Below are 13,445 nucleotides of genomic sequence, written 5' to 3'. Positions count from 1 at the left end.
AAATGTATTTTATCTAGCGTCTTACCTGCATTAACATTTTTACTCATGGTTTTTTGTCCATAAAATTGCAAGAGTTAAACTTGTGAAAACTCACCCAACTCCTCTGTCCTTCCTTGGGCGCACGCATCCCCTTATCCAATTTGGAAACGTATCTGATACTGCCCGGATACATGTTGAATATTGTACCCATGTCTGCCTAAAAAAAGTTACTTTTCCAAGTGTGCCAAATACTAAGTAATTTGATTTTTTTTAAGAGTGGCGTAAATCTTCCCAAATTTAATTTTAAAAACTTTATTAATACAATTGTTTTAAAAAATGGTACAAACAAAACCCGCACCAACAGACAAATAAAATGTTTTTCTATTCAGCAACCCATTTTGTTGGGTTATCTTCTAATGCAGCTCTACAATTAAGTTATAAATATTTATGTAGCATTTATGCATCAATATTGTTTTTGAAGTAATGAAAAACTCGTCTAATAACTAAGAAAAAAATTGTGTTAAAGTATATGTGTATGTGATATTTATTAATGTCGTATCCAGCCATATCCAAATTAGGGATCTTAAAAAATGGTCGTATTTGTACCCAATACTATATCTGTATTTATATCCGTATCCGTATCCATGCAACTTTGCTGGAGAGTATTTAGAGAGTTTAGAAATTATGACCAATTGAGGCACACCCTAAGGTCTACACACCCCCATGGGCTCACCTAGCAATCATGCCCTTCCAAGAAAGGGGAATCTCCACCAACCAACATCTATGCAACCAACAAAATTAATCTAGATCTCTGGCAAACTATGTGAGTTATACAAGAAATATTCATTTCATACAAGCATTCCTCTAGCAAAAGCAATTTTTTATCTACTACAACAATTTTAAAAATTTACAAATGAAGAAAAATTGGCATTTTCCAATGGTTTGGACCAATCAAAGGTTGAAATTAGATTCTTCAAAAGATTCCTAGGATATTTTGTGATCCTATTTTAAAAGGGTTTTAAGATGGCAGTTTATCAGCCACGGTGGTCTTTTGGGCAGTCAGAGAAAATTTTTTGGCTTATTAACATCAAAACTACATTTATAAAACTCCAGACTCAAACTCCTTTCCAATGGTATTTTGTTCTTGATACTCAAATTACATGATCTTCATTCTCTACCATCCAAGCTCAGACTTCAAACCAATTATTTTTTATCTACACTAATATGATGGCTTTGCAACTGTCCAACCCATTTATGATTTGGTGTCTGGTTTAAGTAGAAATAAATATTTGTCATAGTTGCTGCTGAGCCATGCTCATTTTGGGAACTTTCAAGGCTCTGGTTGAGCTCATACAAAAAGATTTTTACGCATCTATTTTTAATCCGTAGTTTCAACACGTTAGCTTATTTTAGCACCTACAAAAAAATTAGATCAAGGCCACTTCATGGATTTTGGCAAGTGGCAATTGTATTGACACTATTGATAGAGTGCCACCATTTCTTTGCAGGGGGGGTCTTTTGGTTACATGTTACAAGGGCCTCCATTGATCAAATTGCTTGTAATCACACTACTTATAAGGTGCTATCATTATTGTTTGTCGACAGAGAAGGCTTCTTGATTAGACTACTGTTTGACTGATATAATTTATCTTGCTCATCATATAATTTATCTTGCTCGTCGTGGATTTTGGTCATCAATTCCACCTACTTGCTGCCTCTTATCAAGCATGCCACACTGATATGTAGAGCTCGTGGGCAAGGAGGTGTATAAGTCCTCCTCCGCTTAATTGAGGAAGACGGAGTCTCTCCAAGGTGGACTGAGGGATAGAGTGGAGTGAGATCCTGCCATAATCATGGGTCGGGAGGCAAATGACTGGTCTGGGCTTGAGGGAATTTCAGGTACAGCCCCCTGAGATGCAGCGCTTGTGGGCTAGGAGCCATATGAGTGCTCTTGGGCTTGAGGGTCATCTCAAGTACACCACCCCCAGATGGTTAGTCAAGGATCCACCCATGTTCTTGCAATACCTTGCGATTGCAGTTTGCAAGACACCACCCCCAGATGGTTAAATCGAGGATCCACCCATGCTCTCGCAATACCTTGAGATTGCGGTTTGCAAGCATTTCTCACAAATTTCTGATACGAATACTATAGGAATATGGCCTTGGACTAATCATTAAGGCTATTTTAGATTTATATATAAATTATGTTTATATGGGATGTATATGTTATCATGAAATCTTGATATTTGTTTTAATGCTTTGCAGTGTTAGATATTATCATATGTTCTTACCTTTCAATTATTATGATTCATGAATATTCTTGTAGGAGCTAAACCGCGATTATCTTAAATAATGCATTACATTGGACAATATTTTATTGAAGATATGCTTGTACATGAATTACCTTCATTAACTGAAGCGGGAATTGCTATTTCTAGGACAAAAATCAGGAAGATCCCAAGAAGAGACATTACATTCCAGTATCATATAAACTTGAACTAGGTTGATAAATTCAAGTGCCTTACCAATTCCTTCACGCACAGACAAGTTTGGTCTGATCACATCTCTTGAGTTGATTAAAAATATGTCCCCAATATATAGATGGTTTGTAGGGACATATATACAGAAAAGCTCCTCCTCGACCATATCATGCTGAAAATACAGTAATGATAACAAACAAATATTTCAGATGACCATCTGAACAAAAAAAATCCACTTGCCCAGGATATCAGAACGACAGTTATGGCAGTGTACAAAATGTCTAGAAAAATAGCATCAAAGCTTTTAAAAACTACCCAATAAAGAATGTATCTAGAGTGCAAAATATTACCTGTAGAACAACAGAGGAAGTAATAAACCCAAAAGCATATTCTCCCACACGTGGGTGCCGTATGATAGCCACTTCTTTGAATGCTTGGGTATTGCGATCTGCATTGATGACATAACATGTGGTATAAATAACCTCTACACCTCCAACCTTGAACTACCTAATTATGTATTACAAGAGAAAACACTTTAACCTTAACATGAAGAATGGCACTTACCAGGTGATATGGCTGCACTTATTTGCTTGGATGCAGAGTAGATATGTTTGACAAGTGGCATCCGCTTAATGATCCACTCCCCAAACCCCAAAACAGAAGCCCCCATCCATGATGAAACAGAAACTCCGACCAAGAAGATGAAGATTAATGAAGTTATAAAACCTAAACCTGCAAAATTAAAGAACGTATGCATTCTCCTGAGTTTGAAGATACCAAAGCCAGAGTAATTTTCCAAGAAACTGATAAACATTTGCTTGTGATCAAGTGACAGCCAAACCTTCTATTAGGAGACGTTATAACTCACAATTACAAATTATAAAGTACAATAAAAAGCACAAGCAAAAGCAAAAAATATTTACAATTAGAATTTAGTTGATTTTTTCCAACCTGATTCTCGTCATATTTACTTTCTTGTTCTTCCTGATTATGTGCCATTCAATTATTTATACACCTAAGATTGTAATTGCCTACAAAGTCAACACAGAAAATATATAACTTACAAATTTGTCATTTTTGTTTTATACTCTCTGGTTATAATATTTATTTCATTTTATTATATTTGCATCTAAGTGATCTAAATATATATGTCACTTATATATTTTAAATATTCTTCTTTTTTTTGTAATTTTTTTAATACTTCATTTGTAACTCTAAACTAGACATAGCACTGAACAGTCTGGTGCCATATCCATACAAATTAATATGGCCTCATATACGCACAGAAGCAAATATCTTTCAGTTTAAAAGATTGTGGTGAACTGTGATTTATCTTTTCTCACACCCCTCCCCCCACCCAACATAAACTTGAGTTTTTTAATAAAAAATCAAGATAACTTGAGAAAATCAGTGAAACAATATTTTGATTGATAAAAATCAAAATCATGATTACATCACAAAATCCAGATAAAATAGTGATCCACAATTAAATCCTGGCTTTCTGATTTTTTTGAATTTGAAAAAAGTTAGTGTTTTCTGGATTTTTTTTAATTCTGCGTAAACTTTTTTCCAATATTCCCTCCCATGATTTTTTTTTACACTAATGCCTAATCTGATGTTTCAATCTTGAAAAATGAAAAAATCATTATCCTTCGGTATACTGAATTATTCCCAAGAATGATTTTGCTACTGTGTAAATGGCTAAATTTGGGTACAACATCTGTGCCATATCGAAGAGTATCAGATCGAGATACCCAATATATGAAAACTTATCTGCGCAGGGGAGGGAAGGTATCTAGCAACTCGTATGTAATAAGCTCATTAATAGTGTATATGAGTCACAATTCATTTTTTATTAGATGCAGTGAACCTTATGGTTATTTGTAATCTAAGTTTGATTATGCTGCCACTCAACCACTCTATCTTGCTTCAAACCATTCAATTGGAGAGCCAGTTACAGTAAGTAAAACTAAATCAATGCTTTAAAAGTATGATCTCAACTTGGAATCAATGTCAACAATAACTTCAAGATGGCATGTCATATTTAATTGAGTTTATCTGTCAGTTCAAAACTGTGTGTCACGAGTTAATGAGCCAGTCAAGTGAGTCAATTGATAGTGCTGGAACATATCATCCAAAGTAGAATTAAGAATGATTTTAGGATTTAAAAGTTCACTAGTAAATTGTGAGGTGTGCATCTCATTTGGAATAACATAACAGAGTGCATAGGAAACTAGAACTAAACAGTACGCGAGGAAATGAAAGGTTGTGATGGTTGGTCCTTCACGACTACCAGCATACATAGCAATCAGAGAAAGTCTGTGGACTCTCTTCGTGCAATTTCTACTGCTTAGTTAATTGTCTTATTGATTGGGGCTAAAAATACCCTCTCTAATTTCTACAGATTATTACTCGATTGAATGAATCAATTCTCTAGGTAATTGTGTGAGCTGTACCTTGTAATGATAACTTCATAGTGATGATACATAAACATAATGACATAAATTCTATTAGAAGCATATGAGTGTTAATGTAAATAGCTGTGTTGCTGGTTAGGCTTCTGGTTTGGTCATGTAGTATGTACCTGTTCCTTTCCCATGATCACTACAACTGGTTTGGTTGTACAAGACAGACATCTAGACACACACACACATACACTCAACTACTCACTGTAGAGGATAGGGCCCTTTATAGTCTTGCAAAAGCACCAGTTTTGAAAGGGTATAGGTGCTAGAGGGGTGGTAACCCCGTGCATCATGTTGGAAAGAATAGCTGAGAAACAGTCCCCATGTGATGTCAAAATGTGCACAAAGCCCATATGTAATTACTATGAACCAGCTACAACAGCAAAATTTGTAGGATTTGACCTAACAGAGAAGAACAAATTGTGATGTTTATTAAGATAATATCTTATGCTTTCTATAATAGTCAACTACTTGTCTGTAGTCCGTCTTTCAGTCTAGATAGGAATGTTTCCTATCCCGTCTCTTTTTTCTTCAGTCCAGATAGGAATGTTTCCTATCCTGTCTCTAGTTTTGTTTCTAATTCTATCTTCAGTCTACGTTGTTTCTAAAAAGAAACAACGTCCTTGTAATTCTTTATAAGGAACACATTTGTTCCTCTGTTAATCAATGAATCATCCGGAAATCCGTTAATCTGCCAACTCTTCTTGAATCTTGTAACATGGTATTAGAGCAAAATCATAAAATCTTGTGACGAAAGCCATTTTTATCTGCTCACGACTGATTCTTGGTGGGTTTTTCGAGAGCTCAACTGGGTTGTCATCCATTTGTTCTGAGTGCCTCGATTTTTGTGCCTCAATTTTCGAGCCAACGGATCCAAAAAACGACAACAGATTCCTTCTGGGTTTTTCGAGCTCTCTTCTGGGTCATTCTCTAATTCTTCTAGGTCTTTCGTATTTTTGCCTCGAAGAACGTGCTTCACAAATTTTCACAATTTTTCATTGAAAAACGTGCCATGGCATCTCTGACAAATATTCTGCTCGAACATAATTCCAAATTCAATGGTCGCAATTATGGAACCTGGAAGCAGCGCATCATCGCAATCTTCGAATATCGAAACACCGATCAACTTGTTCTGGGTGTTAGGCAGCATCCGACTTCTCCGGGTCTTGATCAAGGCGAAGTTGCATTTTTCACCTTCTGAATCTATTTTTGTTTTTTATGGGTTTGTTGATTTTCTCCTCAAAAATCATTTCAAGTTGTCTGTAATACGCAAGGTTGCGTGAGATTCTAGGTTTGTTGATTTTCTCCTCAAAGATCATTTCAAGTTGTCTGTAATACGCAAGGTTATGTGAGATTCTGGGTTTTACCGTTTTTTCCACAAAAACGAAGTTTTGTAAATGCAACTTATTTTGAGTCATAGCACTCTTCTAGCAAAGCTTCTTGGTTTCAGCATTCTGTAGATCCAAGGAGGGTCTCAATTATCACAGAATGTTCCGACATCCGTACGTTGACCATTAAGGGAGGGTATTAAGATAATATCTTATACTTTCTATAATAATCAACTACTTGTCTATAGTCTATCTTTCAGTCTAGATAGGAATGTTTCCTATCCCGTCTCTTTTTTCTTCAGTCCAGATAGGAATGTTTCCTATCCTGTCTCTAGTTTTGTTTCTAATTCCGACTTCAGTCTACGTTGTTTCTTTTAGAAACAACGTCCTTGTAATTCTTTATAAGGAACACATTTGTTCCTCTGTTAATCAATGAATCATCCGGAAATCCATTAATCTACCAACTCTTCTTGAATCTTGTAACAATGTTCCCGTCTTAGAGTTTTGCAATAAATAATTTTAATAAATCACAAATAAATTATTCTATAAAATAAATCATATTCAAAAGAAATAAATAATGATTTGTATATTAATCATTACAATTAATAAATATCAATTAATAAAAATATATCACAATAAATATTAATTTAATTATATATTTAATAATGTATACTTAATTAACAAAGTTAATTATTTTTAATTAGTCATTATCAAATAGCATGTCTATTCTCCATAACATGGAACCTTTCGGTGTCTAGGATATTAAATGAAGATTAAAATCATCCCTTTCACCATCAGACATTTCTTACTTAATATATATACATATTTATTATTCTATGGAAGAATAGGAGATTATAAATACAATTATTACCCATCATAAAGGAAGGATGAGTTATATCACTGAATATAAAGAAAACGGATGATTATTAATATATTATCAAAGGAAATGAGTTATCTCCAATGCTGGCAAGCACCGTTTAACAACAGTTACTGCTGTAACTTACTAATGAGAAATACTGATCTACAAAAAAATTCTAAATCAGAATTATATATATAATATATTCATCTCTATCAAAATATATTGATAAACTTATATATATTCAAAATCATTTTACTATTGACTTGTAGAAGGGAAGTTGCAGTGTTACCAAAGAGGGGCTTGTATAAATCAAAGCAATGGATCTTTGTCCCAAGATAGGGTGTGGATCAACAACCCCGAGCGACTTGTGGGCATCATCCCATGAAAGGCTTAAGGGCTTGGATCTGTAAATTTTGAGGGAATCCATTGCAAAGTTCATATCTAGGAAACTTGGTTAACACTTACACCTTCTGTCTTGAGCTGAAATAGTAATAAGGCTGGACATGAGCGTTAAAGATAAATTTAATGAGATGAATGACTAATCATATTGGGGACATTACAATTCAAATGCTAATTGAGAAATATAAGTTAAAATAAGGTCGGTCCCAACACGGGACATTACACAAACACCAATATCTAGAATAGGGCTCTTTATACTCTTGCAAAAGCCCCTATTTAGAAAGGGTAATGGTGTTAAGAGGGGCAGCAACCCGTGCATCATGTTGGGGCCAGTATAGTATGATAACTATGAATTACAGAGAGCAATACATCAATGACACTCAAAAGGACAATTTGTCAAAATGTCTTAAGCACTTTGTGACTGTATCTTTAAAATAGTTATAAAATCCAACTCAAGCTCTACCCTGCTCTGCTTGAAAAATTGTTGTTCCAAAATTTGTCCCAACATTGCCATTTATTGTTCTATTGACTTTACAATATAACAGGCAATCTCAAAATCACAAGAGATGAACAACAACATCATTCTATTATGAACATCATATCAAGTTGCAAACAAGAAGGATTCAAGATGAGTATCTGTGATACATATGTTCAAATGATTATAACTAAAAGACACTTTCACAGTACATATGGGCTTGACTGCAATGAAGAACATGGTTAGACAACATTTAACAAAAATCACCCAACAAGCTAAATTTAATCAGAATGGTAACATACAAACTCATATAGTACCACATTACATCAATGCAAAGCAAGTAGGTAAATCTAAACCGCCATTTTCAAAAATTTCAACTGATTTGCCAAAAGTACAGATTGATTTTCTGGAATTTACCATTAACTCAAGGGGGATATCATTTCTATTCCTACTGCAATTATTACTCACAATGAGAAATGGCAAAACTTGAAATATAGATTGATAAGTATATGCTTAGTAGAAAAGAAACATATTAATATGAAAAAGATGTTAAACTCCCATTGTAGGAAGGACTGTTCAAATGATTCACTTTGGGATAAATACTATGGCACACTATAGTACTAAATAGAGAAAAAAATATCTTACCAAAAATGTTGATACCAAGTTGGGCATAAATAGGCGAGAAAAATCCATCCACAAAATGAATGAACCACCAAGTGATGTAAAAAGTGATTGCTATAGGAAATAGTATAACACTGCATAAAAAGTCCAAGGAAGTGTAGTTAAGTATACAAGAATAAATCAGCAGTGGAAACCAAAAAGGAAACAAAAACAAAGAATTTGACAAATTATTTCGTTTCATCACTGTCATGGCTGGCGACCTCATTGGTATTGTCCAAGACATGCAAAATACCTTAACTGAGGATTGAAGTACAACTGACAACATTAACAAAATATAGATCTAATAATCAAGTAAAACACTTGCATCCATTCAACATAAGTAAAACTTGAGTCTGATCAAATATAACCATATTAAGAGTCCAAACTCACTCTCCTATGCTCTAAAGCTCTATCCCAATTTCTAAAATACTGTTTGTGTGCATTCAAACTTCATCTGCAGGATCCAGTAATTTTTCTCTTTGGCAGATAAATGTGTACTCTAGTATTACCCCATTAAAAAAATATTGTTTGAGAAATTTAGAGACTAGCAGTATTCTTCAGGATCCTAAAGCATCATTGCAATAGAATTTAAGTTGAGGTTTATGAACTCTTTCCACGTAGTACAAGGAATCAATGCAGTGGAACAGAGACAACTTGTACTTCTATAAATTGAAACACTCCATAGGCAACTTCTTATCTTAATAGAAATGGCAAGATTCATGCAATCACTCATTTTGTTAAATTAAAAATATTTACTTTTAAATACAATTTGTTTCTTGTTTGCTGAAACAGCCTTGCTAAACAACTTGTCATATTACAGAATATTGATCATCAACATGAATTTCAGCCCAGTTCAAATTAGCATAGTGGTTCCTAAATCTCGAGAGTGCTGGTGGTGATCAGAACTGGCTGAGGATGCCATGTTACCCCATATTTCAACTAGCCTGATTTTCAACCTTTAGCATCAAATTCATTTTTAGGTTGATCAAGACTGCATATTTTACGAGTGTCTTCAGGTTGACTAATATATGAGCATAAACAAAGTCATCATTTGAAACTGTGAAAGCCTTATCATGACTATGAGTAAATTTAATGGTGTCTCGCCATCATAATTTGTCAGATTCGTCCTAAAGCACCAAAGTTGAACTAGTATAGATATCTTGAATAAATCTATCTAAAGAGATGCCAATGGATATCCATTATAAAAATTATTAAAATTTAATTTACTATCTCTAAAAATATTCGAATTTTTGGGTCTTGATTTTTTTTTAACTTAAGTTTTTTATTTTGATTTCTGAAAACAAAATAATTATTTATATCTCCAAAGTTTCCAATTTTAGCAAATATTTTATGTAGTATTTATTAAATTATTTTTTTAAATATATATCCTGTTTATAAATAATATTAAGATTTTGACATGTAGATGCTTATCAAATTAAACCTAGAAAGGTAAATGTTAACATTAACACACTCACAGCATCCCACTCTACCCTTTCTGCCATTGTAGAATGCTGATCAGCATTAATTAGTTGTAACAGGTTGATGACATCAAATTCTGTCAAGTGTTAAATTGAAAATTTCCTGTGCGTGGTTCCATTTGTACCCAACATCGACTATGTGCATTGTTGTGAATCAAAAAAATAATTAAATTTCAAAAGTTATGAAGGTTTATGCAAATCACATTTTAAACCACATGCAGCTGATTTCCAAGTTATTAAAGCTTCAATTTTTTCTTGGCCAAATCACGAAAGCCATTAAATTAAAGTTTCCATTCACTCTAACAGAAATTATATTTCTAGGCTTTGGTTGTAATGATATTTCTATCAACCTGGCAAAATGTTACGATGAACCGTTGATCCAATCAAAAGTTATGGTTCTTTTTTTCTTGCAGCTTCAGAGTTTTGAAAGAAAGTTTTCAAATTAGTATGCAAGATTAATTAGAATATTTTCCAAGCACAGATTTTCCATTGAATTTATGTTTTCCCAAACTATTTAGAAGATAAACGAGCCAAAAGCACGTCATAAGGACATAACGCTCAGGCAAAAAAGGAATAATGTCTGGATGGAGGGGTTGTGAAATTGCCCAAACCAAGTTAAAATTTAGGCCTTTATGGCACACTTTTTCCCTATGATACCATGCTCAAATTTTGTTTCTTTCTCCCTTTAAAGCACTATTTGCTCATATTATCTGATCTTTCTAACCTTATCATTTTTTAACACTAAAAAGCAGAGTTGGTTCTTATAACTGTTTATGTAAAGTTTGAACTGGCATTGCAAGTGCCATGGCAGACATGCTTGCCGAATGTGGAAGCATACACAAAGAAAATGAGCTATTTGAGAGAGTGCATCAAAGAAATATTCTTTTGGAATATAACAATGACAAGGTATGCAAGATAAATTTGTTGAAAAGGTTTTAAATCTTCCAGCAAACTGGAGGTGTGAGGCCAGCTTCAATGAGCTCTGCCAAAACCAGAGCTTTGAAACAGTGTATGTAAATACAGCGGGGCACAAAGATAGAAGGGAGATTTTTGTCAGATATTACAATTGGAACTGCACAGGTATGCATTTGATGTAGAATATGAATGCATAGCCAAGTTCTTAGTTACCTGACAAAATACTCAATAAAATTTGGTCTTTTGGCACAAATCGCAGCATTGAAAAAGCATCAGGATGCCATCAAAATATAACAACACAGAAATCTTTGTTAAATATTGTCATTACCATACTCTGGGGCATGTGCATGCAAAATGTGGAATCATAGTCTGAATCGTTTGACAGAATGTTCCAAAGAATTATTATCTCAAGGCAAGCAATTATTGCAGGATAAGCACCAAAGGGCTGCATAGCACAGAGAGCAATCGAAATGGCAAGCAAATGTTATCGGCAGGCATGAAGTCAAATTCCACAATCTACCTCATGTGGCAACCTCCATCTCCCTTGAGTTCTACACAAGGCAGTCAATTGTTTCACAAAATGTTGCAAAGGAGATGCTCTTTCACAAAATAAAATGAACATGAGGCATGCACAAAATATATTTGTTGTTAAGGCTTTGAAAACTTTAAAGAAAATGCAACTGGCAGTTGTAAAGTCGAAACCTTTGCCAGCATCCTCTCTGCCCATGCACCAAAATGAAATGAGAGCTTCATCCAAAAATGTGTGTTGAAGTAGCTCAGCCCACCTTGAAGAAAAATGTGGACAAAAGCTAATGAGAGTGATTTTGACATTGCCAAAGTAGATATTCGCCCTTAAACACATGTAGGTAATATTTTTTACTTTCAAATATCTGCAACTAAGTTGATACAAAGTATGGAGAAAAAAGGCATATAAAGGATCAGCTCAAACAAGAAGTGCAAGTCTTGACATCTTATCTCAGGTTTATTGGGGACACATATACTTTACCTATAGATACAACCCTTGTCTTTGCAATCCCTGTTTCTAAGGGAATTATTAAGGAGGAGATTATAGAGAATGTGCATAATTACCAATCTCATGGAGAAGTGTCCAAAGAACGGGTGGAACAAATCAGAAGAGATGCCTTCAATTTTGTTGGGAGACCAAAAGAAGTTTATGTAAAAGCAGATGTTAAGAAATAGGAAATTGCAAAGGAGCTAAAGAACATTTGAGAAGAGGAGTTCGTTTGGTGAGAAATTTTAAAAGACCTCCAAGAGCCCAAGAAGGATGATAATACCTTGATTGCTGAGAAGATGTTCTACAGAATAGAAGAAAATCAATTTGATATGTCGTTCTAGAGTGTGGAACAAGAGCTCATAACCATCAGTTAGAGTTGGATAGAACAGGAGAAAAAAATGGCAATTTGTGAACAACTAAAGAGGAAGATTCAAGATGATCTCCCATCAATCAACACAAATACATTGGTGAAGGATGAAATTCAAAATGTGGATATCTGAGCCATTAAGAGTAGCTTTGAAAGTATGATCAGTGATGAATTATTTAACAGAGGGCTTTTTCAGTGTGGAGGTTATGAACAGATTGAGTAGCAATTTTCTCAAACTTGATGCCATCAGAATTTGGAGGTTATTCAAGAAAATCATGCTATCTCAAAGCTACGGATGATTAATGTAATTATTTCTGGAAATAAGCTTATTGCTCCAGCTGTCAAGTTATTCAAAACGTTCAAATGCAAAAGACTTCTTCGGAAAGCATTAGAGGTGGTCCAAATAAAGGAAAGAATTTTCCCAATGAACTTAATTGTATCATTTGTTACTTGTCAAAAGTCATAAGTTGTAGGCAAGAGCCTACAACACAACAGTAAATCGTGAGCCTCTTATTTGGGAGGTGTTGGATTCGAGGATACTCGAGCTTAACAAATAATAATAATTAATCACAAGACATGATAATAATTAATCTTGGCTTCGGTCTCTTACCCATCAAAAAGAAAGTCATAAGTTGTGTTTTTAATGCTATCTATTGTAAAAATATTTTTGACAGATTTCTTTGTAATAGATTAGAATATAGGCTAAGTTACCAATTCGGGTGCAGATCCAGATGTAGATGCAAGAAGTGGGTGCGTGGATGCACAATTTTTTTGGGGGGATGTGTAAATGTTTGGATACGTCAATATTTTTTTTCATTATATATATATATATATATAGTAATTCATATAAATGATCAACTAGCTATAGGCTTGATAGCTTTCCTATTCTCGATGGACAGCAGAGTTGGGCCAAGCGTGCTGAGTTGAAGGTATGTCGGTCCTGAGTCTGGATCTGCTTATGTGACGTACTTTGGATCTTGACCTGACACTGCTACTGATGGTGCTATCTCTGCCATTGGTGTTTT

At 34.3% G+C, this 13,445-nt stretch overlaps 1 protein-coding gene across 2 annotated transcripts in view; it reads right to left on the bottom strand.

The window, feature by feature from the left end:
* LOC149551788 (protein LIKE COV 1-like) overlaps positions 1 to 13,445 on the bottom strand; it is a 31,097-nt gene that overhangs the window by 11,124 nt on the left and 6,528 nt on the right. For both annotated transcript variants that reach the window (XM_089787276.1, XM_089787275.1), the window contains exons 3-6: positions 8,631 to 8,740; positions 3,024 to 3,191; positions 2,810 to 2,907; positions 2,505 to 2,631 (exon numbers count right to left, since the gene is read on the bottom strand). In XM_089787276.1, the coding sequence (XP_089643402.1) occupies positions 2,505 to 2,631; positions 2,810 to 2,907; positions 3,024 to 3,191; positions 8,631 to 8,740 (503 nt within the window). The remainder of the gene's footprint in view (positions 1 to 2,504; positions 2,632 to 2,809; positions 2,908 to 3,023; positions 3,192 to 8,630; positions 8,741 to 13,445) is intronic.

Source organism: Cupressus sempervirens, chromosome 6 (genome assembly GCF_028749045.1).
Source record: "Cupressus sempervirens isolate cs-2001-9-10 chromosome 6, ASM2874904v1, whole genome shotgun sequence".
Classification (NCBI taxonomy): Eukaryota; Viridiplantae; Streptophyta; class Pinopsida; order Cupressales; family Cupressaceae; genus Cupressus; species Cupressus sempervirens.
This window is presented reverse-complemented; position numbering and strand designations above follow the sequence as displayed.